The sequence below is a fragment of the Pyrgilauda ruficollis genome, unplaced genomic scaffold (assembly GCF_017590135.1).
Source record: "Pyrgilauda ruficollis isolate IOZ18807 unplaced genomic scaffold, ASM1759013v1 scaffold3, whole genome shotgun sequence".
In the NCBI taxonomy this organism is placed as follows: domain Eukaryota; kingdom Metazoa; phylum Chordata; class Aves; order Passeriformes; family Passeridae; genus Pyrgilauda; species Pyrgilauda ruficollis.
Genome location: NW_024524377.1, coordinates 14,662,073 through 14,684,658, shown reverse-complemented (window position 1 = coordinate 14,684,658; position 22,586 = coordinate 14,662,073). Strand labels below are relative to the sequence as shown.

The following is a 22,586-nucleotide window of genomic DNA, read 5'->3' as shown; positions in this document are numbered from 1 at the left end:
CCCCCCCCGTCTCCTTTCAAGTGACGCCCTATAAAGTTTTTTTCCTATCAATAAGAGAAAAGCACTTTTGGCTGGGGCCGGAGGCCTTTCCCAAGGCCGCGCATACTCTCGCAGATCTCCCGGAGAGCAGGCAGGCTCGGCTGCCGCCCTCTGTGGCACCAGGGCCCGCCGCTGCCCTCCCGGCGGCGGACCTGCTCCCTGCCACAGCCTCGGCGACCCCCGCCCCTTGGGGAAAGCGACCGTGCCACAAGCTGCTCCCTGGGGAGAGCTGGAGCTCGGCCCCGGGCCCATCTCGCACTAGTTCAGCTCTGGGTGTCGTTTCCACCCTGCAAGCCTGCTGCTGGTGGCTGCCGGACCGCGGTCCAGCGGAGTGGCTGAAGCAGGCGCTCAAGATACGCACGGGGCGAGGCGCTCGAGGCCAAGTGAGGCCACAGTTTAGAGAGGAAAAAGGTTTTCCTCCTCAAAGCCGGGGGCCCGTCCCACAGACCAGAGCTTACAGCGGGACAGGCGAAATCCCTGCCGTCTGCTCCTGCGGGTGTACGGGCAGCCCTGCGGCCGCCACCTCCCGCTGCCCCAAGCTGGGCAGGGGGATGCCGGGCGGGTCTTACCCCGGGCCAGGGGAAGCCTGCCTGCAGGGCCTGCAGGCCGGGATACCCCCATTTTTTTCCCGAGGGCCGCGAAAGGCGGCGGCGGGGGCCGAGCGTTGATGCCGCCCCGGAGCCGCGGTCCGAGGGGCGCCAGCCGCCTGCGGCGCGGGCGTCAGGGCCGGGGGTCAGACCGCTGGGAACGCCTCGGAGGCGGACGGGCAGAGGCAGAACAGGGACAAACCGCGATTAAAACTTCCGAGGCTCTAGCTCCACCCAGAAGGGAGAAGGGGGAAAAAAATTCAACCCAGGCGAAGAATAAAACGAGACGGAGACATTTCCCTCCGGACCCCGGCTCTGCAGAGCTCGGAATGATGCAGACCCGGCGGGTTGCCGGGGACCGAGCCCCTGCTGCTCCGGTGCTTCTTTCGAAGCCCTTAAGCGCAAGTGAAACGGAAGCTTGGAAAGAGGCGCCAAGATACGTGCCAGGAAAAACCAACAACAAAACCGCCGCAAGTGCCAAAGCGAGATGCGGACTCAGGTGCGGGCAGCGCGGCCCCAGGGCTGCGCAGGGCCTCGCCGCAGGGACAGCCCCTGTGCGGGAGCGGGCGTGTGCTTCCCTCCCGGAGGGCTCTAGAAAAGCCTGACATTACACATCTCGGTGTGAAATGAGCGAGCCCTCATCCTAAATCTCCCCCCTTTGACATGTGTGTGCAGCCGGCAGAAGGGTAGTAAAAATCCGGTTTACTTACGTGTCATAATTGTCTCGGAATCCTTTTGCGAAAGGGTTGTGATCTATTTTCAGTTGTGTGATCTAGGGAAAGAGAGGAGCAGAGCACACGTTGTGAAAGCCTGAAAAATATATCCCAACTGCAGCCAACATGCTTTTAAAGGACCAAGCTTTACTCTAGTCAATCATACTGCCTTTAAACCGTGAAAAATCAGCTCTGGCATGCTTATAGACATCACAGTCTAATTTTAAGATTTACGTTGTTGTAAAAAGTACGAAAAAAAAATCAATATTTAACCCCATATTTTGAGGCGTGTTCAGCATTCCTAGTGCATAGGTATGACTATACTGAAATCCAGAAATTAGGCAAAACGTACCGCAGAACGGTAACTAGGAGTTTGCATTTGCATCGAGCAAAATAATTAAAGCGAAAATGTGGACTGAACATATGTCATTTGAAAAGGGGGCACCAGTCTGTAGCAAAGCCAGACCACTCCGAAACGCATCCAGGCATTAACGAGCTTTTAATTTGAGGAACTTGCTCCGTCACCCCCGGCGCAATCAATGAGGATGTTAATTGATCTTTGCAGACTTAAAGCTTAAGCTAACAGCTTAACAGCTAACTAAGCTGTTTCCGACTGGGGGATAAACGCTGCGGGCCAGCGCCCAGCCCGGGCGGAGGGGCAGGATCGCGCCCATCCTGGCCGGGAGGGCGATGCCCCTGCGGGCACCCGGAGGGGGCTCCTGAGGCGAAGACGGCCCAAGAGGCTAAGGCCGCCCTCGGGATGGCCAGGAAGGGCTGGCACAACGTGGGGAACAGGGAGCCCCATCTCCCGGCGCCGGAGACCCGGGGTAGGATGGGCAGCAGCCGGGCCATCCCTGGTGGGCTGCCTTACGGGAGCGGGGGGACCGCGAGGGGGATAAACCAGGGAGATCTTTACATCGGTGTTCTGGTAGGCGGTGACGGCGATGAACTGCGTCTCGGGGAACGTGAATGTCTGCACTCTGCCCGGCTGGTTGGTATCCTCCGTCCCGTCTTCGTTCACCTCCACCACATGCAAGCGAGGTTGGTACTTGTGAAGGGACTGCAAAACCACCATCTGTCAGGCATGGCAAAAGGAAGGAGGGGGACCCGGGAGAAAAGAAGAAATTAGAGCGAGAAGGACGAGGAGAGCGATGCCCGCTGGCCGCCGCCTCCCCGGGACGGTTGCGCACTTTCCCGGCCGCAGCGGACAGCGGTGTCAGCTTGGGCAACGCGCTCAGGGCCGACAAGGCCCGTGGCAAAATGAAATGGGAGGACCTTCCCACCACCACCCCCCTTTTCACCTAACGACACGATCTAAAAAATAAATACACGTCCTTTTGGAAACGGTAGGATTTTAACTGAAGAAATAGAAATAATTCTGGCAGCGTCTGCGTTCCCCCACTGACCTGCCCGTTGTTGTTTGATGCTCCTTTATTGTTTGTAAGTTTTAGTTTCCCAAAGGAGATTTCCTGACGCATCCAGTGGGCTCCCGTGTTGGGGGAGTCGGGATGCATATACACCCGGTTTCCTAAGCAAAACAACAAAAAACACAACCACATCACAGTTCTCGCCTGTACCCCGGTTCTGCTGCTACATCCGCACACAAGGGTGAAGAACCCCGTTAAGTGGACAATATTTTACTGCTAAAACTCCCTTAATTTTAAACGAAAATGATTAAACCAGCTTTTTCCGAACACCTTTTACTTTCTCCTCCACCCTCCTTTTTTTCTATTAAAAAAAAAAAAATCGTTGGCCCATTTGCGTTTAAGAAGTCGCCAGAGCCAGTCCGCAAAGGCATTAATTAATCATTCTCACCTACATATGTGTCGGAAAAAGTGTTAATTGGAGGAACTTGCCTTGTACATTGGTGTCCGCCTTGCCGCAAGGAACCCATTTGCCTCCCTGAAATCTCCAGTGATTGGGGTCCGCCAAAATTACATCCACAAAAATATTGTAGTGAGCCGTAGGGTCGAGACCAGAAATATTAAAGCTTAGGAAAGGGAACATGCGCCTATAAAAAAAAATAAAAAAGGGAAAAAAAAGAAAAGGGGAAAAAAAGGAAAAAGAAAGGGAAGAAGGAAAGCAAGCTATCCGCAGCGACAGGCACACGAGGAGCACCCAGCCGTTATGCTTTATCCTCACGGCTCCCGATAGCGACTGGGAAATAAAAATCAAAAGAAGCCCCCTCCCCGGAGTGCCGAGCTTTCCGCGGGGAAGGGCTGAGTGCAGCGGGCGCGGGAACTTGCGGGGAGGCAGAGAGGGCTGCCCCGGCGGGGACCGGCTCCGGCGGGGACCGGCTCCGGAGGGATCCCGCACCGGAGCTCCGGGCGACCGGGGCAGTGGCCCCGGTGATAGGGGGACGGCTCCGCCGGGGCTGCGGAGGCTCCGGGCGGCTCCCCCGGCGAAGTCCGCGGCTCAGCCCCGACACCCAGAAAGGTCCGCGCGGTGGCTTACCTTCCCTGCTTCGTGATGATCATCTCCGTCTGGTGCCGGTGAAATTTCAGCCAGAGTGGCCTGTTGCACAGGTAGACCTGAGCCTTGCCGGGAACCAGCCCCGGCTGGGTGGAGGAGAACTGGTAGAAAGGTGCCCCTTGGTAGGAATGGCCATACTGCTGGGGGTACGGGTAGCCCGCCGTGGGGTAGCCTTGCGGAGAAGAGTTGGACAGGAGGCTGTTATAAGCTCCGTTGGTGATCACAGGATGATGAGCCATGTAGCGGCTGGGGCTGGCGATGGAGAAGGCTGGGTGAGCAGGTCCATGCTGGCTGGGATAAGGGAACATGGTACTAGGAGCAGAGGCAGCAGACTGGGGCTGGCTGGACTGAGAGAGCAGATAGCGATCTGCAGCAGATCCATCGAAACTGTGACGAAGCTCAGAGACCCCGTCCAAGACGGGAGAGAGTTTATTTCTCTGGACGTCCCCTGGTGTGTCCTTGGAGTCAGGAAAATTGTCTGTATCTGACTGATTCGTCATCCCCCTGGTAATTTTTTTCAAAGGTGAACTTCTCTCCAGGTTGTCAGTGGTCGAGATAATGGGATGATCATGCAAGGCAAGCTCAGATCCGCCTGCATGTGGGTAACTGCTGCTCACATTGAGAAATTTCTTGGAGAGCATGATAGAGGGAGAAAGACAATGCTCCAGCTGCATAGCTCTAGCACCACAGTAATAACCCTTCAGTCCCTGGATCTGAAAGGGCTTCCTAGTATCAGAAGCTAGACATCCTGGGACCCACACTAGGCAGAAAGCACTTCATCTACCAAATGCTTCCCAAACGTTTGATTTACTTTTTTTTTTTTTTTTTTTTTTTTTTTTTTTTTTCCTCCCTTCCCAGGGAGAAGAGATTGGCCAATTGACACTATGCAGCAATCAGGAAAGACTCACTTTTGATCTTGCTGCTTGTGGAGAGGATGAAACGGCTTCTGCCATTGGTTAACCGCTGACAGTAATTTAATTAGATAGACATTAATTAGGATAATCACCTGGCTCCTGGTCGCGACGATCATGGCAAATTGAAGGAGATGATTTTATTGTGAGATAGAAGGAAGGGAAAGGGGGAAGGGAAGAGTGTGTTTGCTGTGAGAGCTCATTATTATGTGACCTTTCTAGCTTTTTTTTTTTTTTTTTTTTTTTTTTTTTTTTTTTTTTTGACTACGGCTGGAAAATAAATCCAAACCCTGCGATTCCCCAAATATTGCCCCACCTTTGTGCGTCAGGGAGAAGAGCGGGTCCTGGGCGCTTTGGGGAGCGATGGCGAGGGGAGCGCGGGGCTGGGCGGCCGCTGCCCTCAGCTCACCCCCGCGGTTTGTCCCCAGCGGGGCGCAGTCCCCTCTCCCCCAGCTCTTCTGAGCGATCCCCGGTGCATCGCCCCCACCCTTCCCACCCGTGCCTGTTTCGCGGGGAAAATACACCCTCCGTCCCCGCTGGCAGTGGCCGCGTATCATCTCTTTTAACTTCTGAAATAATCATAAGCCCCGCAGCCGAAGTGCCCTAATGTATTTGCCGCGATGTTTACGGGTTCTTTAGTAAATAAATATTTTATCTGGGAGCCGTAATGCCGGAGATTATCAGCAAAACAGGGTGGAAGGCGTCCACCTCCCCATCCGTCTCCGGATTTCTTTGCTCTCGGTGCCTGCTTTCCCTCAGTGACTGAGTCCCGCGGGCAGCTCTCGGGAGGGGCAGATTTCTGGCAGCACCCTTGCCAGGGGTCGTGGCCCGCCCCGGCCGCGGGGTCGATCGGAGCTGGGAAACCCAAACCTTGATGGTTCTGCGGCAGGAGCCGCCGGCACCCCCTGCCCGGGGGGGTCTCCGCGGGAGCCGCGGCCCGGGCTGCGCTCCAGGCGGGCGGGGGCCGCGGGGACTCCCAGGGAGCGGAGGGAGCGGCCGGCGGCCCCGCGCTGCGCGCGGCCGAGCCTCCGGCTATGGAAAGCGGGACCCTCCAAGCCGCAAAGACGCGCCTGAAGAGTCCAAGGGGCCCGCTCGCCACCCCGCCTGTGCCAAGCACCCAAGCACCAGTCTCAATTTCTCTTCCCAGGGAAGCCTGCCTGAGAGTTTAAAAGCACAGGGTTTGTTTTTTGTGGGCTTGGGTTTTTTTGGCCGGGCAGGAGCTCTCCTGTTCCAATTTTCTTAATGTTGTCTCCTTAGTGGTTTGGACTTCAGGTATTTTACAGACCGCATCTCGTCCCAGGTGACATCAGCAGCCGGCTTCAAATTTCACTGACAGATAATGCAGCCTGAACCACCACATAATAAACCCGAACCACCGCATAACTGCCTGAAGCCAGACTGAAACTTTGCAAACTCAAATCCGGAGAAGACTAGAACCAGGATGACTTGACAGAATGTGTATTTCAATGCTCTCAAATCCCGTGGCCATTTATTTTTCTGTTGCTTAACCGTGAGCTACTTTGGTTATTTGGTGTTTCATAGATGCCGAAATACACATGCTCTCTGCAAGGAAATTATTCTAATAAGACAATTTATGAAGCAAAAACCAAGCAGTTCACTGTTCTACTCGAGTGGTTCAGCGCATGCAACTTTCATACACCACCTTTTTTCAGTGTTAAGCAAACGGTTTCATTATTATCAGTTCTAACTAATGTTTCCAACAGTTGTTTCACCAGTGCTCACCCTTCCCTTTCCCTGTTTGCAACAACAGAACAGTAATGGACTTCTACAAGCAGGAGATGGACCGAAATGCAGATAAACCCTCGGAAATGCTGCCCTGAATTACAGAGCTACAGCCGTATAGATGCAGAGCTGCAATGAATTCAGTGGTATACTGCCAATCACACGGAAGTGTTAATATATGCCAAAAATCTTCAGTGCACAACTCCTAAACTGGTATAATAGGGGGGATATGCAATGGCAGGTGGTGTTACAGAATCGTCATAGAATGGAGTGAGGTTTGCTAATACAATATGCCCGTCCTTCACGCTGACAGGTGACAAGGGGTCATGCTGCTAATGAAGGTCTGCTCCATTGCGGCTGGAGGCTCAGAAGGTGGCTGCTTGAAAATCTCTTTCTTCCTCCAACATCATACACGGCCTGCTGCTTTTCAGGTTACGGCATACACGCAATTCTTCCAAATCCTCTGTGTAGCTCCTAAAGCACTGGACAAAAATAAGGAAGGATGCCCCAAAAACCTGCCTTTTTATTATTCATGTAACATCTTGGAAAATGGAAAATTGTGTCTCCAAGTTAAACTGAGGAGTGAATAGAATGCAGGGTACCACAGCACAAGCTTATACTACGGGAGATCTGCGTCTCCAACAGACTCCCTTCAGCTACCCTCTGCAAGATGTACATTTGTCAAAATTAATTTAGAATATGTAAGACTCACTGGTTTGTCTCCCTGCTTACACCAGCCTCTCACGCATGTATACACTGCAGCACTGCGCTAGCTCCTCTCCTGTTCTGCAGTGCCATGTTACCCACGACCTGCCAAACTCTGTCTCCCTCGTGGTGTTACACGTGTGTGTGGGAGTAGAGAGCGGCAGGGATGCAGAGCCCCCCTGGCAGACGAGCCCCAGGGCAGGTCCCTGGATCAGCTCCTGCCCCATCTCACCCCGGGCGTGCGCAGCCGGCAATGCGAGGCCTGAATGCAGTCCTCCTCAACCACCCGCAGGTTTGCAGTGGGAATCTCCAGAAAGAACTTCCATTTAACTACACGCAGGCAAATGTGGTTTGGTATGTCTCCATTTTCCCAGTCTGATATTCCACTGCCTACTGTGGGGGCAGAGGGAAGGCCATAAGGAGGGCAGCTGCAAAAATCTGCATGTTTCCCTCTGAAGTAAGTGCATGCTAAATATACTTTGAGAGAGAGTTAGTCTGAAATAGTAAATTAAAAGGCCTCAATAAGAAATTTCAAACAAAAGAAAAATCTTTGAATGGCAAAGTGTAAGTAAATATGGGCATAAGCCAGAAAATAAGAAAATTTAAGGACTATTTCCTTAGTATGCAACTAAGAAGTCAATTTTTAAAAAATTATGTTCAACAAGAGATGCAGATAGTTTTGAAATATTTGCCTGCCACTACTGTTGCTCTTTATTAATAAAACCCCCAAACCAACAGTAAAGAGAAAACTTCTGCCCAGACAAAAGAATCAAATCAGCCTAAGCAACATCCAACACTTGAAAAAAAGAACCCTAATGAAAAATTCCAATCAGACCCTGCCCAAAACCCAGAGTCACTCCCCAAACACTGATATTTGGCTTTGCCTGCTTCAAACCAAGCAAACCACCGCCTTCCTGCAAGTGTTTCCCTCTCCAGTCAGTAGAAATGGTTTTACATGTCATATTCTAGTTGGGACTCTTTCCACATATTTATATATATGGACATCTCATGTATGTTCTCTCACAGGAGGGTGGATTCATGTAACCTAGAACAGCCTCTGTCACTTTAATGTTTATTCTCAGAATACTGCTATTTATGACACCACTTGTGAGAGTTTTGTGATTCAGTTATCAGCAACTGAATTAATTTCCTTTAGGTCAGTTGTCTTGTGTAGATATTAGGGTTTGAATAATACTCAAAGGGAGCTGACAGAGGAATTTTCAGCATTTTTGGTTTTGTACATCCTCAAAATTCAGCACTATGATTTTTTTAGTTTTAATCTCCATGAGAGTAACTGGTAATCAATGGGAGCCAAATTCCAGTAGAGAATTTTTGCTTTCCTAGCAATTATTATCTCAGTAGTTTTAAGTGGGGGGAAACAAATGTTTACTAACACTTTTTCTAGTTTGTTAATTCCCGCTGTCCTTTCTCAAAAAACACTGTCCAGAACTTAAAACAGATTTGTAAATGTATTTTTATTATGTTGCAACAATCAAAATATATATGTACTACTGATTTCCCCCCCTCCCCCAAATATTAAATGAAAACATACTCCATTTTTTCCCACATTGTGTTCTTGAATGCTTTGGAATCTGTGAGGACCCTGACATAAAGAAACTGAAGCAAATGCACAGTTAGAGACTGAGAGGTGTTACAGTGCTGCACTTACATTGCAAATGAAGTCAGATGTCTCCGTTTAATCAAATAGAGCCTCAACAGTCTCTGTTTTGTATTAGAAACAATAAACAAATATACACAGAAAGTATCACCAACGGTAAATCAGTTATTTAAATACAACTGTATCCAACATAGCAGCTAAACACTGGACAATGTTTGAGGTCATCAGCACATCCACATGCTCTTCTAAATGACGTTTAGGGTCCTGAAATACAAAGGATGCCATGAGAGGAATGACTGAAACATGTCTCTGAAAGATTTCATTTACTTCAAGTCTATTTAAGATGTCTGTGAGTTAATGAACACAGGCCAGTAATGCTCCTAAATTTTCCATTCTAGGAAGACTGAGCAAGTGGCTGAATTTCCATGAACAAAATTTTATTACTTCATACTAGCAGTTAAGTTGAGGAGGATAGGCTTAGGAAGTAAATTTCTATCCAGCATATCAAGAGTAATTGTGGCAGCTGTGAGTCAATTTTAAGGACAACACACAACATGTCTATTTTACTATACATCTCACTAAGGCCAATATTTTAATCTTAATTCTGGTACATTGCAATTTGTTTCAGATCTTTGCAAATGTGTGTTCTAATTCTGTGAAGATTCAAGCATCATCTAACACAGTCTTTGAATAGTTGCATCGACTGCAAAACAATTAGTGTATCCATACCCACAGAAACATGAACAATGCCCTGTCAAATGCTCTTAGGAATTGAATGTTAAGCCTGAGTAGTTTTCAGAAAATACATATTTTTACACACTATTACTCAACTGATGTAGGCATTTGTGGGCATCTGCATGCAACAATAAGATTATTTCTGGTTGAAACTCATACCCATGCACTTCAGTCTCACCACTGATATGAAATATTTAATCTCTAAATACTGCAAAAATATCAGGAAAACCTCAAAAAGACGTCTAAACTTTATTTTAGCATTATTGTAGTAATTCTTGTGTGCAAAGAAATTAAAATATGGAAGACAATCATGCATGGGAGTTGTAACCTCTTTCAAGATGGAATTATGTCAAAATGTAATGAACCCATCTCAATTTATATAGAAGAGTGCTACTGAATCTATGTATGCTGCCCTTCTTAAATTACTCCTTTTCAAAGATCAGACAGGTCTCCAATATTCTTTCGGTTCCTAACAAATTATGCACCTAATAACATAATATCCCTACTGTGAGTGGCTGCTTGTTTAGAAATTTTTTTATCTAAGTTGCATAAAAAACCCCACTTAAAAATTACTTCACTGAACCATTTCTTAATTTAAAGGAAACTTAAAAATTTTATCAGGAAAAAATTCTTTTCTTTTTGAAGAACCGTATCAAAATAGAGTTTTTTTCACATACGCGTAACAACTAGTGAAGCTCAAGTTCTGTTTGAGATGACATCATAACCCTTAAAATACAACCCTTCTTACATATTTTATATGTATATATTTATGTATGTGTAGGTGTGCATAAACTCCATTGTTCTGAATGCTACAGAAATACATGAGTGACTGAACAATAGTGCAGATGTGTTATGACATTGCTGCTAGAAGCTGACACATAAGAGCAATCCAGAATCTTTTAAATTCTTCTACTGCTACTAGCAATACAATAAGTACTGGTTCTTTAAGGACACACTAGGTATTTTAAAAGCTATTTCTTGTTTTCATTGCCCTTCTTAAACACAAGCTCTTACAAATTTCCTTTGCTCTCCTCTTGCTCACAAGAGCACATTTCCTCAACCTTTGTGTTGAAATCAAATGTAGAAATAGCTTTTTGTTGAGTCTTTAAAAAGACATTCCATCCTAACATTGCAAAGGGATAGAATGAATTGACTGGGTGTTTTCGGTTTCAGCCATGGTCCTAAACAGTTTTCCTCAAACACCAATACAAAGGAACTCAGCCTACCTGCCAAGTGTGCCTGAGAGCTAAGCACTGCCAGTGTGTTCATGAACTGAAGACAGGGGAGAGCCGGCTCTTTACACGATAATGTACATAATAATGTACAAACACACCACCCTCACCTGTTTCCATGATCACCATTTTTTAACTATCTCCACAGTCTGGGTCTCTCTGACACAGACTTGGATATCTTTCTGTCTCTTAGAAGAAGTTAAAACAAATGAAGAAGGAAAAGGGAAAACTACTAAATTTCAACACCGTTCCTCAGCATATAATAAAAACACATATAGAACACGGCTTGCAGATATTCTGCCAATTACCTACAGTCAAAGGCCCTGTTCCTTGCATAACCTCCAACAAAAATTAATTTATTATTTGAAGCATTGAGAATATCATGCATGTAGAACTAAAATCACCTCCGCACATGTAAAAAAATTAGTATTTAGAATGAACGAAGCATATCATTCCACCTCACTCTAATTCATCACACCTCACCTGCTTGCCAACATTTTTTATTGCCAGCTGTTCAGGTGTCATCTTATCTTCTTCTTCAACAGCCTGTGAAAGAAACACAGAAAAGGTCAGTGTTTCAGATTTCATTTACTTTTCCCCCAAGCCACAGATTCTCAAAATACAATTCTGTTCCTTAAAAAAAAAAAAAAAAAAAAAAAGAAAAAGGAAAAAAAAAATCAAACAGCAACACATTTCAGAAAGTCAAAAGGAAAGGTACTTCAGCTTTTCAGCAGACGTTTTAATTACTGAGTGTTAGTGCAAAAGATCAAGGCAAATACTTATGAATGGTTTTATTGTCACATATTTACCAAAATGTTAGTAAGCAAAAATCTTAAATGAGCAGTATCAATAGTTAAAGATAGTTGAAAACAATTAAAATAATAAAACAGAACCAAACCCAGCATTTCTATACTGTTTCAACTACTGGAGATTTGATCTCAATAAACTATTGTTCTGTTTAAAGTCACTTATTTTAATATATTTTGATACTGTTATGTTGCCTTCAATTACAGTGTCTTCATAAAGTTCATCCACTAACTTAACTAGTGAATGTAATATTGAATTTTGGTTGTAAGGACTTCTAAGGAGTTAAAAAAACCCACTTGTTAAGAAATACTAACATGATTATTACTCATAGAATGCTTGTTGAGATCTAGTATTTGTAAGAAATATTTCTAAGTGTGTCAGTATTAAAACAGTATAAGCAGGTGTGATTCCTCTTACTTAAAACACCAATAACAAATTTCTTATCTAAACAGAACATTGAATTGGGCTCTGGAATGCATTCTAAATACTTATAGCCTATCTACTAGACTGATACAGATAAATAACCCTTACTCTGCCACAGTGATCAAACAGTCCTTGACTGAAGGATTGGAACATTTGACTAACTGCTCATTTTGATCTACAGAAATCTTATATTCTTGTCACAAAGTAAAAACACAAAATCACTATGATCACTCACATTTCAAAGCAAAGCATGTAACTAAACACTTTGACAAAAGTTTAGGGCAAAAAGTCTGGTGGCAGTGCCTGAGGAGCTGATCTGGCAACCTCCCACAGAAACCATACATAGCTGATTAGTATGAACTACAGTCATTCCGAATCAAGCTTGTAATAATCAATTCCTTCTGAAATTAGACAATTAATTCCTTCACTTCATAAACACAGCTACACTTATTCTATCAATATGGGATATGAATACCTTGTTATAATTCTTAGCTAATTCTAACATCTCCTTCACTACTGTTTCATTGAGTTTGCAATGTTCACTGTAGTCCTGAAGTGTCAAACCTTCCATCCAACTCTTCTTATGCAAATTTAGCAGCATCTGCAAGACAAAATCTCTTTAGAGCATTCACCACAAAATACTTCCAGAATCCTACAAAGATCTCTTTGACAGGCAACCGATTTATAGTAAGAAGAATATTAAAAAAAAATTGATCTTACAATGTCAGTGCTTAAATAGAGGAAATACAATGATAAACTACTCTCCTAGAGTAGAAGATAGATATGCATACTTTTTAAAGATCATGTGTGCTGATCTTTAGGACCATGGCTGAAACCGAACTTCTTGAATGCTAAATATGAAAATGAGGCATGAAAACATGGGTCACATTTACTTTGACAGGAATACGTAGATTTGTTTTCTGTGATTTGTTACTTTTGCTGCAGATTAAGAATGCACAATGCCTTGTAGCAGGCTAAGAGAAAATTGAATACTTTAGATGCCATATAGCTCAATAGTTGAAGTTTTTGGCCTCTGACGAAGTTGAAAAATATTTTAATGTTTGGATTAAATTCATAAAGTAATTACACTGGCTTCACTGATTATCTGATCTGTATGCAAGCAACTGACAGTTATGATAAAAGAGACTTTGAAAGTGACCAAAGCATGACTTGTGTGTCTTTGCCTCATACAGTATAAGCAAGCATAAAAACCATAGGAAAAAATGTGCAGAGATTTGATGGTGATAAATACAGACACTATTACATATATTTGAAAGGTTATTTGACACTTCCATGTCATCTTGAAAGAGCAAAGGAACAGCTACAATAGTAATTTCTTTATTTTTGAGAATAAAGGAAGTGTATTTTTTGGCTCTCCTGCACACTTGATGACTATAGGGAGGACCCCTTCAGCAAACAGTTTCAGCTTGCCTTCAATTTGTGAACATTTACTAGACATTTCTGAGAACTGGTAATCCCTATAATTGCTATCACCTGCATAAAAGTACCTGTTTCGTCCTCTGTAGAGCTTCCAAGGCAACCTGGCTTTAGAACATGTGAACTGAGTAGAAACTTTGTGTCATAATTTGTGTTAGCAAGATCTTAGCTGCTGACAGAAGGAGTCGTAGGCAAACTGCATATGGACAGTTTAGCTAGGCTATCTTGATTTTAAAATTAAGGTTTGGTGTGATGAGCTCCTAATCTAATACATGAAGCATGTACTTTTCTTACTACAGATGGAGATAACAGATCACCACCATCCTGAGCGGGGTTTGAGATATGTATGAAGCTGCTTTATGAAAGATGTGAGAGAGAGTTGTTACCTCACAGATTAAAGTCTTCATAACTTGGTCAAGATTATTCTCCTACTTGCAAAGGTAGTAACTCACTTATATAAAGCCATTGATTAAAATACACACTTGGAAGTTCAGACAAGACTGGATTTGGCCAATTGTTACCTTTGACTGGAAACAAATGCAACAAATGAGCCCCTGGAAGCCTCATGGACATTTCCTGAGAGAGCCGGTTTTGTTCAATCAGTTACTCTTTTCAGTAACGTGAGGTCTTGGAAGTTTGATACTGCACTAAAAATGGTTGTGCATTTCACACATTCTTTCCAACTCCTTAATTTGCACACATATTCTTCCACTATTTGAAACTGGGTTTTTTCTTGTAACTTGTAACAGTCTGAATTCTGTAATAAAACTATTCTGACCATTTAATTATAAGCTTTGAGATCAATTTACAACCCTAACAAGGCCATGAAAATGCACAGACATATCAGAGAACATACACAGAGGATAGAATCTGGCTTTTCAAGAATTAGCTTCTGTAGATGAACATAAGCTTTTTTTCTTCCTTTTTGTTTTCCTGGTTGAGACTCTCAAGCTAGATTTTGCATGTAACCTGAAGAAGTTTGATGCAAAAATAGCAAAAACCATTTGTTGTCAGTAACTCCACCATATTTCTTCTTGTAAATGCAGGATATCTACTGCATTTAATGCAGGACATCTACTGCATCTAATGCACTACTTCCTGATAGTCAGTGACGTCTTGGAGAGTTGCAATCATACCAACTGGAAGTACCTTCTGTCAAAGTGATTACAGCAAATAAAACCCCAACATCCCTTGGTTATATATTCCATTTTGGAAAACACAGTGAAAAATTCTCCCTGCTTCAGGAATTACAGCCTGTGAAAACTGAAGGCAGCTAGTATGTCTTTCAGCTTCATCACTGAAAACTTGAAACTTTGTACAAACTTAGGAACAGAGAACAGCACGACAACTTTCCGTAAGGTGGACAAAAATGTTGTCAAACTATTCGTATGGTCATTAGAATGTGGTGTTGGAAAGTTTCATCACAGTGACTGTTCATTCAAGTGCTTTCTTGAAGAGAAGCCACCTATTGCAGGAGAGTTAAAACAATTACTGAAAGTAACAGCTGTTGAATATTGCCAGAAAATTTAAATAGTTTGTATAATGCTTGTGGTACTCTGAATTAGAGCTGAAACAATTACCTTCTGTTCTAGTTCATTCTTCCTGTAGTTGATGGTGATGGAATAGTAATGTCTGTTTAGTCCATGGATTAGTGCCTGCAAAATTTAGGGGAGAAACTGAATTAAAATCACCCACCTCTGAAATGAAGAAATATCCGAAGGAGAAAGCTCATTTCAATATTAACATCTTTAAACACCACTCAAATAAAAGAAAAAACACCAAGAAAAAAATGAAGAGATTACAAGGAGATATGAAGTAAATATACCTGGTTCTATTTCTATTTTTGTGTTCATTAACTGTTCATTAAGTTATGCTTTCTATTTCTAAACCACAGATTTTTTTTTCACACAATAGCAACTATAATAAGAAAAAATGGTTAACTGCCTTCAAACATTTGACCGGTACATATGCACAAACATATTTCTCTCAAATCCTTCCTCTCTCAATAAATTTGGTTATCACTCCTATTAAAATATTCTGCTACAAACAAAATACTATTTGCTACCTATTTATTTATAACCACTGTCAACATTCCCAAGTTCATTCTCCAGGGTACAACATGAAGAGGGATTAACTGAAGCAAGCAAAAACCTCAGTTAGACAATGTGTATCAAATTAACAATCAAATTAGATATTGAAACTGATTTTATTTTTTAACTGTAAATGAAGGAAAAAACCCCCACCTTTTTCACTACAATTATGCCCTCTGCAAACACAATCTGATCAACTGAGATTAGTTTTAGTGATAGCTGTATGCATGTATTTTCTATTTTGCTCACTCACATTAAATATTTCCTTTTATATATATGACTTAAGGGTGAGTTGTATTAATATTTGGGAAGGTAAAATTCTATGATCAATCCTCATCACAACTAACAGAGTCTATTTTTAAACAGAATTTTACATATGAAGTTTACATTTACAAACAAGATACAATAAATCATACATAAAGTATGCTGAACTAGTGAGAAATCTTCTGTTTCAAGCATTCCACCTATTAAAGTTTAAACATATATTTAGAGGTATACAAAATAAATGTGTATTTGCATCCTACGCAACTTAATATTTCAGCATTACAAAATTATCTGTATGAAAGCTGAAAATGTTTTAATACATACATTTTAACAGATTTCTATTGCAAACACATATACAAGGACAAAAAACTACTCAAAAAGTTACCAGAATTAGCACTTACATAAAAGTATAAAAGTTTTCTCAAGTTCTTAAAAGTTTGACAAACAGGTTTGCCTTCTCCCACTATCCTCTCCATTTTCTCCCCCCTTCCAAAAACTAGCCTTAAAAGAGTGGGCAAATGTAAAAGGTAAACAACTGTAAAAAAGCTGTTGATAAGGGAACTCAAGAAAAAACCACACACACAAAAAGGGAGTGAAGCCAAGGCATGTACTACTCTATTATTCTTCTTCTTGAGATTTTAAGTAATGTCTTGTAATTCCAGTTTCTAGCCCAGCTAAAATCAGTATTTAGTTTCTTCTGTCCTCAGCTGGGTCAGAATTTTATTTAAGGCTTAAAATAAAAGTAAAACAACACTGCAAGAGCTCTTCCAGCTTTAGGAACAGAGTATCATTTAAAATTACGATTTTTATCATAACAGTGACATTTGCAACAGCTCATTGCCAGCTTGCAAAAAATCAACACAAACAAAAACTATCCATTTTAATAACAGAAACCGAAAATCCCATGGCCAAAATACGCCACGCTGTAGTGACAGTGATCTTAAAATAATGAAGCTGAACAATACTGCAGGGGTTTCCAAGGGAAAGCATTACACATGGTCTAGAAAAGCTCAGTTACAAAAACCTTGAAACATGCAAGCATGGGCTTGCTTACGTCCAATCAAGAGTATTAGCTGCTTATTTCATACCCATTATTGTTCGCAGTTTTGACCAATTCAAAATTCAAAAGTAAAACACAGCCTCCTGAAGCAGACACACTTTAATTTTAAGATGCCTTTTTGCTAGCATTTTTATTAACAGCAAAGAGTTTCAATGTAGTAGCAATAAAAAAAACAACTTATCTTTCGCCAGATAAGGTATGGTGGTCTAGGACCTCTCAAAGGATGGCTCTCTCAGAGCACAAATTCAGCCATTATTTCAGTTCTGCTCTGACTAGTGGATGTTTTTTTTCTTGGATGTTTACCTAGCAAAATATTACTTCTATTGTTTAAGTAATGGAACCAAAAGCATGAACTGGGCTTCATGGTTTCAAGGACACATGCCTTTAGAATACATTCTAAGGGAGAAAAGTTTTTTAAAGGAAAAAAACAGTGAGGCAGAAGAACGACAGGGATAAAAGCATTAATCACTCCAGAGGATACCTGTTTCCGGATAGAAGCTATTTCTCAAAATAAAGGCTTGCTTCAGGCTTGAAACTTTTGTCTTTTTAGTGAAAGTCAACTTCAGAAATCAAACTTTAAGTATTTAAGTTTCACAAATGTGTATTCAAAAGAAACATTACAGCAGCAGCCAATCAAGCACCCATTTAATCCATTGAATATCCTCCTCCACCATTTTTTCAGTAAATTACTGCATTACATAAAAATCAGGGATTAATTATGTAAAACACAAGATTTAATCTAGATTACATAATAAGCAAGAACCTCTATAAACTTATAGTAAAAAGAAAAAAGAGAACTTTGTCCATAATTTATTTGTGAGTAACTTGAAGAAAGATGAGATATTGATAAGCAGCAGTTTTTCAGCAGGACTGAAAACAGCACTTGTCTTGCATCACATGTTATGCCATCTATTGTCACTTTAAAGAGTTTGCATTTCCATAAATTTATACTTCAGTCTTTGCTGTACACAATAAATACATGCATTCACACCTAGGTAGCTAATTTAGGGCTCAATTTTAAACCCCTCACATACACATGTCCATTGATGAATCACATCAATTATAAATGCATGTGGAAAAATGCAACAGAGACAACAATAAATAATTTGTAACCTACTGTTTTAAGTACCTTTCCCAAAAATTGATAAGTAAGTCTTGCAATTTACAGGACTAGCAGCACTAGGTTTACCTGGATAGATGGCTTGTTTAAGTGACCCAGATTTGAAGTTGTTTGTCGTGGTTCATGTCCTAAGACCATCATATTAGCATTGATCAATCTGAAGGCATCAATAACAACCTGTAAAAACAAGATGTCAAGTCAATTCTTTTTAGAAAATGCAACTAATAGAGCCAAGCAACAGTGGACAAGGCACAATCAACTCTCATCTGTTTTTGGCCTTTATCCAGAAAATCATTTAATTATAATATTAATAAAAAAGAACCTCCTGCTGGCTATGTGATCAGCACACTACACTGCCTTGTATTGTAAGGTGACACCAATTATTACCTTTTCCATGGAACTGTAAGTTTTATATACATTATATCACCATATAATATTGAATTTTATGTACACTTACTCTAAGCCTCAAAACTATGCATATGTTTGTCACCTAAATCTTATCCAATCAAAATGAATGACAGAGAGAGACTAAAACTGAAAGTGAGCACAAGCTAAGGGACCAAGTCTAAAGCCCAGTCCTGTCACATCAATTATACTACCACAATACTTGAAATGACAACAAAATTATAGCCAGCAAGGAACTTGCCCCATGTATTCCCTTCTAGTCAGATGCTTTTTGCTTCTTGTGACTACGAAAGGGTCTATAAACTGTCTGATGGATTAAAAAGTCCTTGTCAGTGTCATGCTCAGGAGTAAAAAATAGAGTAAAAGAAAACCAAGGTCATTTATGATTTAAAGGTACATGGTAGGCAGTATTCAGTGCTATTTTACTGCAAATAATGTAAACCCATCACTGATTCTTCCTCTGTCCTGTGCTAAATTTGTCTATGAAAATTTTTGCAAAGAGAAATTCATGGTCCTATGCAATAAAACTCCCACCCTTGTCCAGAACCTATAGGAGCTGAAACAGACCTAAGAACGTACCAACAATACACTCAAACGCACTCCTACTGTCCTGACCAGCACAGGTTTGTAACTGCAAGAATAATTCTTGTTTAGGTTCCAGTCTTTTAACTGGACCAGTGCCTTGCACATCCACTGAAGCAGTACTGAGCAGACTTTGCAGTCACCTTGTCTGCATATGTTTGGAGAGTTATTAACTTAAATCTCTTTTTAACAGCTTTTCTATAATAGTGTTTATTGTTTTCTTCTCTGTACTATGAGCTGGACAACAGATGCATTTACATGGCTGGTTTGATATTTTGAGGAATTGGACTTGAACCTTATTTACACTGAACAAACAAGAAATCAACCACTGCCACTGAAAGTCTGCACAGAAAGTGACAGCCTCCCACCTTGTTCCAGTATTTTCCTCTCCATTTACACAAATATTAATAACTAAATAATGTGTAGTTTTTAGGATTAGAAGAAAACACATTGAGGTCTTTCATGCGGAAATTAAATTAACTGGCAAGTATTTATAATAAAGAAAAATCATCAGGTGTAAACAGAAGAACCCCACAAACTTGTCACCAGTTGTGATTTACTTCTGAGACCCAAGTGAGACAGTGGTGTTGACTGAGTGCCACTAAGGGCTATTGCTTGGTCTCTCAGCTGCTGGCTAGATCCACCTGCATATGCCATGTTTTCAAATTGCTTGCAGAAAACCTTCCAAAAAAGATCTTCTTTATTAACAATGTTCAGTTGTGACCCAATTAAAGTGAGTTACCAGTGATTTTTTTTTCTTGACAACAAAAAAAACCACAATTCAGATTTAGAATGCAGCAGAAGTGTGCTATCTGATACCGATGCTACAAAAAAAGGAATTACATTTAGAATAATTCTCAAAAATTTCTAAACCAGTTACTATACATCTATACATTCCTTCTCATAACATAAGAAGTAATAGGGTTTTTTTCATTTTTTACAAATTTTCTCTATCTTAGAACACTTCTGACAAGCTTTTGTATGTATTTTTGTATTTCATTTTAACCAGATGCTCTAATTTATCAACATCTGGAAATGTCCAACCATAACAAACAGGCAGTATAAATAAAAAAGTCAAGCAAAGCAAGGCAAAAAAAACCACCAAAAACCAAAAAAAAAGCACACCAGCAGTTCTCCAGAGACTAGCTAGATAATGGAAAAAAACCTAAGCAAGCAAAAATTTACCCTGAGGAGGAAGAAATGTGAACTTGGCAGTATACTAGAATGACAAGGAGTTGCTTTATAGCTTACTAACAGCCCCGCCTCTAGACCTGAATTTAACTGAGAACTTCACTAGACAACATTGAGCTTATCCAGAAAGAATGGCATTGTCCAGCATGGATTTGTTTTGGGGCTTGAACCATGTAAAATTAAAAAAATTATTAAACTTTTTTTTACAAGAAAATTCAATATTTTGGTTAGCGTTTTCAATTTAGCTAAATTTCACATTAAAATATGAGAACAAGTTCCTGAATTATTTATGAGCGATACTGAATATTGCTCAAACATCTCAATTCTGACCAGAAGTAACTTTCACTATGTTTAGGGTATAAGCTGCATGGGAATACACTGCACTCTCTATCTGTCCTCCTGAAGGAATGACATGCAAGTAAGTAGAATAAATACAAATCTAACAGAAAGCAGTATGAAAAACTGAAATCACAAATACCAAATATTATGCTTTTAAAAGGGATAAAATTACAATTCCTACAGTCTCAGAGGGGTACAAAAAGTAGATGTGCAAATGCTATTTTTTGTCTTAGTTGCACTCTGATGACCAATGGCAACTAAATACTTTAACTACACTAAGATTAAAGGAATTTGCTGCTATCACTATAGCAACCATCTTAAAGAAACTAACATGCTCAGCAACCTGGAGGCTAAATTTAGACCTAATACACAATAAAAACATAAATACCACAATAAATTCTACATATTCATTTCTATGAAATGTAGTTGGCTTTTTTCATAGTGAGCATAAATCAGTCCCGCCTTTGGAGGATTACATAAAAATAAATAGACTCATTAATGTCCAGTGTACTAATGAGCAATGGGTGAAGTAGGTGTTAATTATGCCACAGTAAGATCCATGAAAAAAGCCCCAGTGAGCACTTGGAGGTGTGTACAAGCTGAAGTATCCTCTCTATATTTGTGTATTTCGAAGTACAGAATGATGCAGACTGATGACAGAAACACGGTCACCCCCTATTCTATGATGGAAACTTCAGACACGGTATTTTGAACAAAGAACTTCTAAGGATTAATTAAACCCAGCACGAACCACCGCTCTGTTGCTTAGATTTTTGTTGTAAAAAGTCAGTATTTCCCAACCAAAAAATTTAAGCTTTCATTGTACTTAAAATTACCTACACAATATAATACAGCTTGTACTTTTCTAGTAAAAATTTGTTTCCCAGCTTCATGCTAAATTCCTTTCCTAAAAAGACATTAAAAAGTTTATCAGAAGTCTATGTTATTGGGATGTTTTCCAAAAATTTGAAGGGAATTTTTTTTAAATGCACTTCCATAGTGCAACTCTTTCACCACTCTGACCATTTAATTTTTCCTTGTGTAAGTGTCTCCAGACTTTTCAGAGGTCATTTCAACAGCAGACAGCTTATAACAAAACCATTAGCAGTTTGGCTAGCTTAAGGAAACCTCTTACTTTCCTTTTTTGTTTATTATCACTGCATGAATCTGCAGCATATGAGAGTTTATAATTTCTCAGGCTTGTTAAATTCATGTTAAAGGTCTGTTTTCTTGTTGAATAAATTTTGTTCATATAATGCTGCCTATTTCATATACTGAGTCTTTAATAGCACCTTTGGTCTATGCGCAACTCACAGATCAAAACAGAGGACTAAAATAGGGGTTGATGATGCTATTTACATGTGTGATTCCTGCTGTCTTCTTGTTAGTAGCTTTAATATAATAGAAGACCTTGTCTGTTTTGTAATTAACACATCTTTACTGGAGAGATATTTGGAAGTGATTGCTGTGAATATACTGGTTAGTAAAATAAACACAATCACACACCACTTTCTGTTATCAGACAAATTTGTGAATTGTACACATTATACTCCAGATCAACAAACTGTGATATAACAGCCAAGTAGAAGACACATTTATATAACCCTTTATTTTTCTGAAAATATGTATTCAATCTGACCTTGCAAATATAATTAGCTTGTGGGATGTGTGGATTTCAGTACCATGGATGCTTTACTAATTGCAGTTCTTGGAAATAGATACTAAATATTTGGAAGCTGCCAATACAAAATAAAAACTGCATCTTTTTGTACATCTGTCTTAGCTTCAAAATGCATAATAATCTAAAAAACAATAACTATACAGTATTTTTTTAGCATTTGCCTGGGGTCAACAGACCACACTAGAGTCCACAGAATGTATTTTTAGGAAGAAAATTTGCAATTATGTCCTGTGTAGATTTCAGAACAACTATAATTAATATGATTAAAATTTACTCACAATCTAAAATGAGCACTGGACACCTCAACTGCTAGATAGACAAAAATCTGGCCTCTTATAGTCTCCACACAGTTATTAAAAATAATGGCTTAATGAAAATTCAGGGTATTTAGTAGCCAGACTTTTTTAGCTTCTCCTCAAAGTGTGAATGCCA

At 41.1% G+C, this 22,586-nt stretch overlaps 2 protein-coding genes across 3 annotated transcripts in view; both read right to left on the bottom strand.

Annotated features, from left to right (window-relative positions):
- TBR1 (T-box brain transcription factor 1) overlaps positions 1-4,901 on the bottom strand; it is a 6,503-nt gene extending 1,602 nt beyond the window's left edge. The window contains exons 1-5 of the mRNA XM_041473255.1: positions 3,794-4,901; positions 3,196-3,350; positions 2,746-2,867; positions 2,256-2,414; positions 1,337-1,398 (exon numbers count right to left, since the gene is read on the bottom strand). Of these exons, the coding sequence (XP_041329189.1) occupies positions 1,337-1,398; positions 2,256-2,414; positions 2,746-2,867; positions 3,196-3,350; positions 3,794-4,485 (1,190 nt within the window). The 5' untranslated portion in view covers positions 4,486-4,901. The remainder of the gene's footprint in view (positions 1-1,336; positions 1,399-2,255; positions 2,415-2,745; positions 2,868-3,195; positions 3,351-3,793) is intronic.
- A 3,725-nt stretch (positions 4,902-8,626) lies between these two features.
- Positions 8,627-22,586, bottom strand: part of PSMD14 (proteasome 26S subunit, non-ATPase 14) — a 46,111-nt gene continuing 32,151 nt past the window's right edge. For both annotated transcript variants that reach the window (XM_041473207.1, XM_041473208.1), the window contains exons 9-13: positions 18,026-18,133; positions 15,003-15,077; positions 12,461-12,586; positions 11,239-11,301; positions 8,627-9,052 (exon numbers count right to left, since the gene is read on the bottom strand). In XM_041473207.1, coding sequence (XP_041329141.1) covers positions 8,954-9,052; positions 11,239-11,301; positions 12,461-12,586; positions 15,003-15,077; positions 18,026-18,133 — 471 coding nt within the window. In that variant the 3' untranslated portion in view covers positions 8,627-8,953. The remainder of the gene's footprint in view (positions 9,053-11,238; positions 11,302-12,460; positions 12,587-15,002; positions 15,078-18,025; positions 18,134-22,586) is intronic.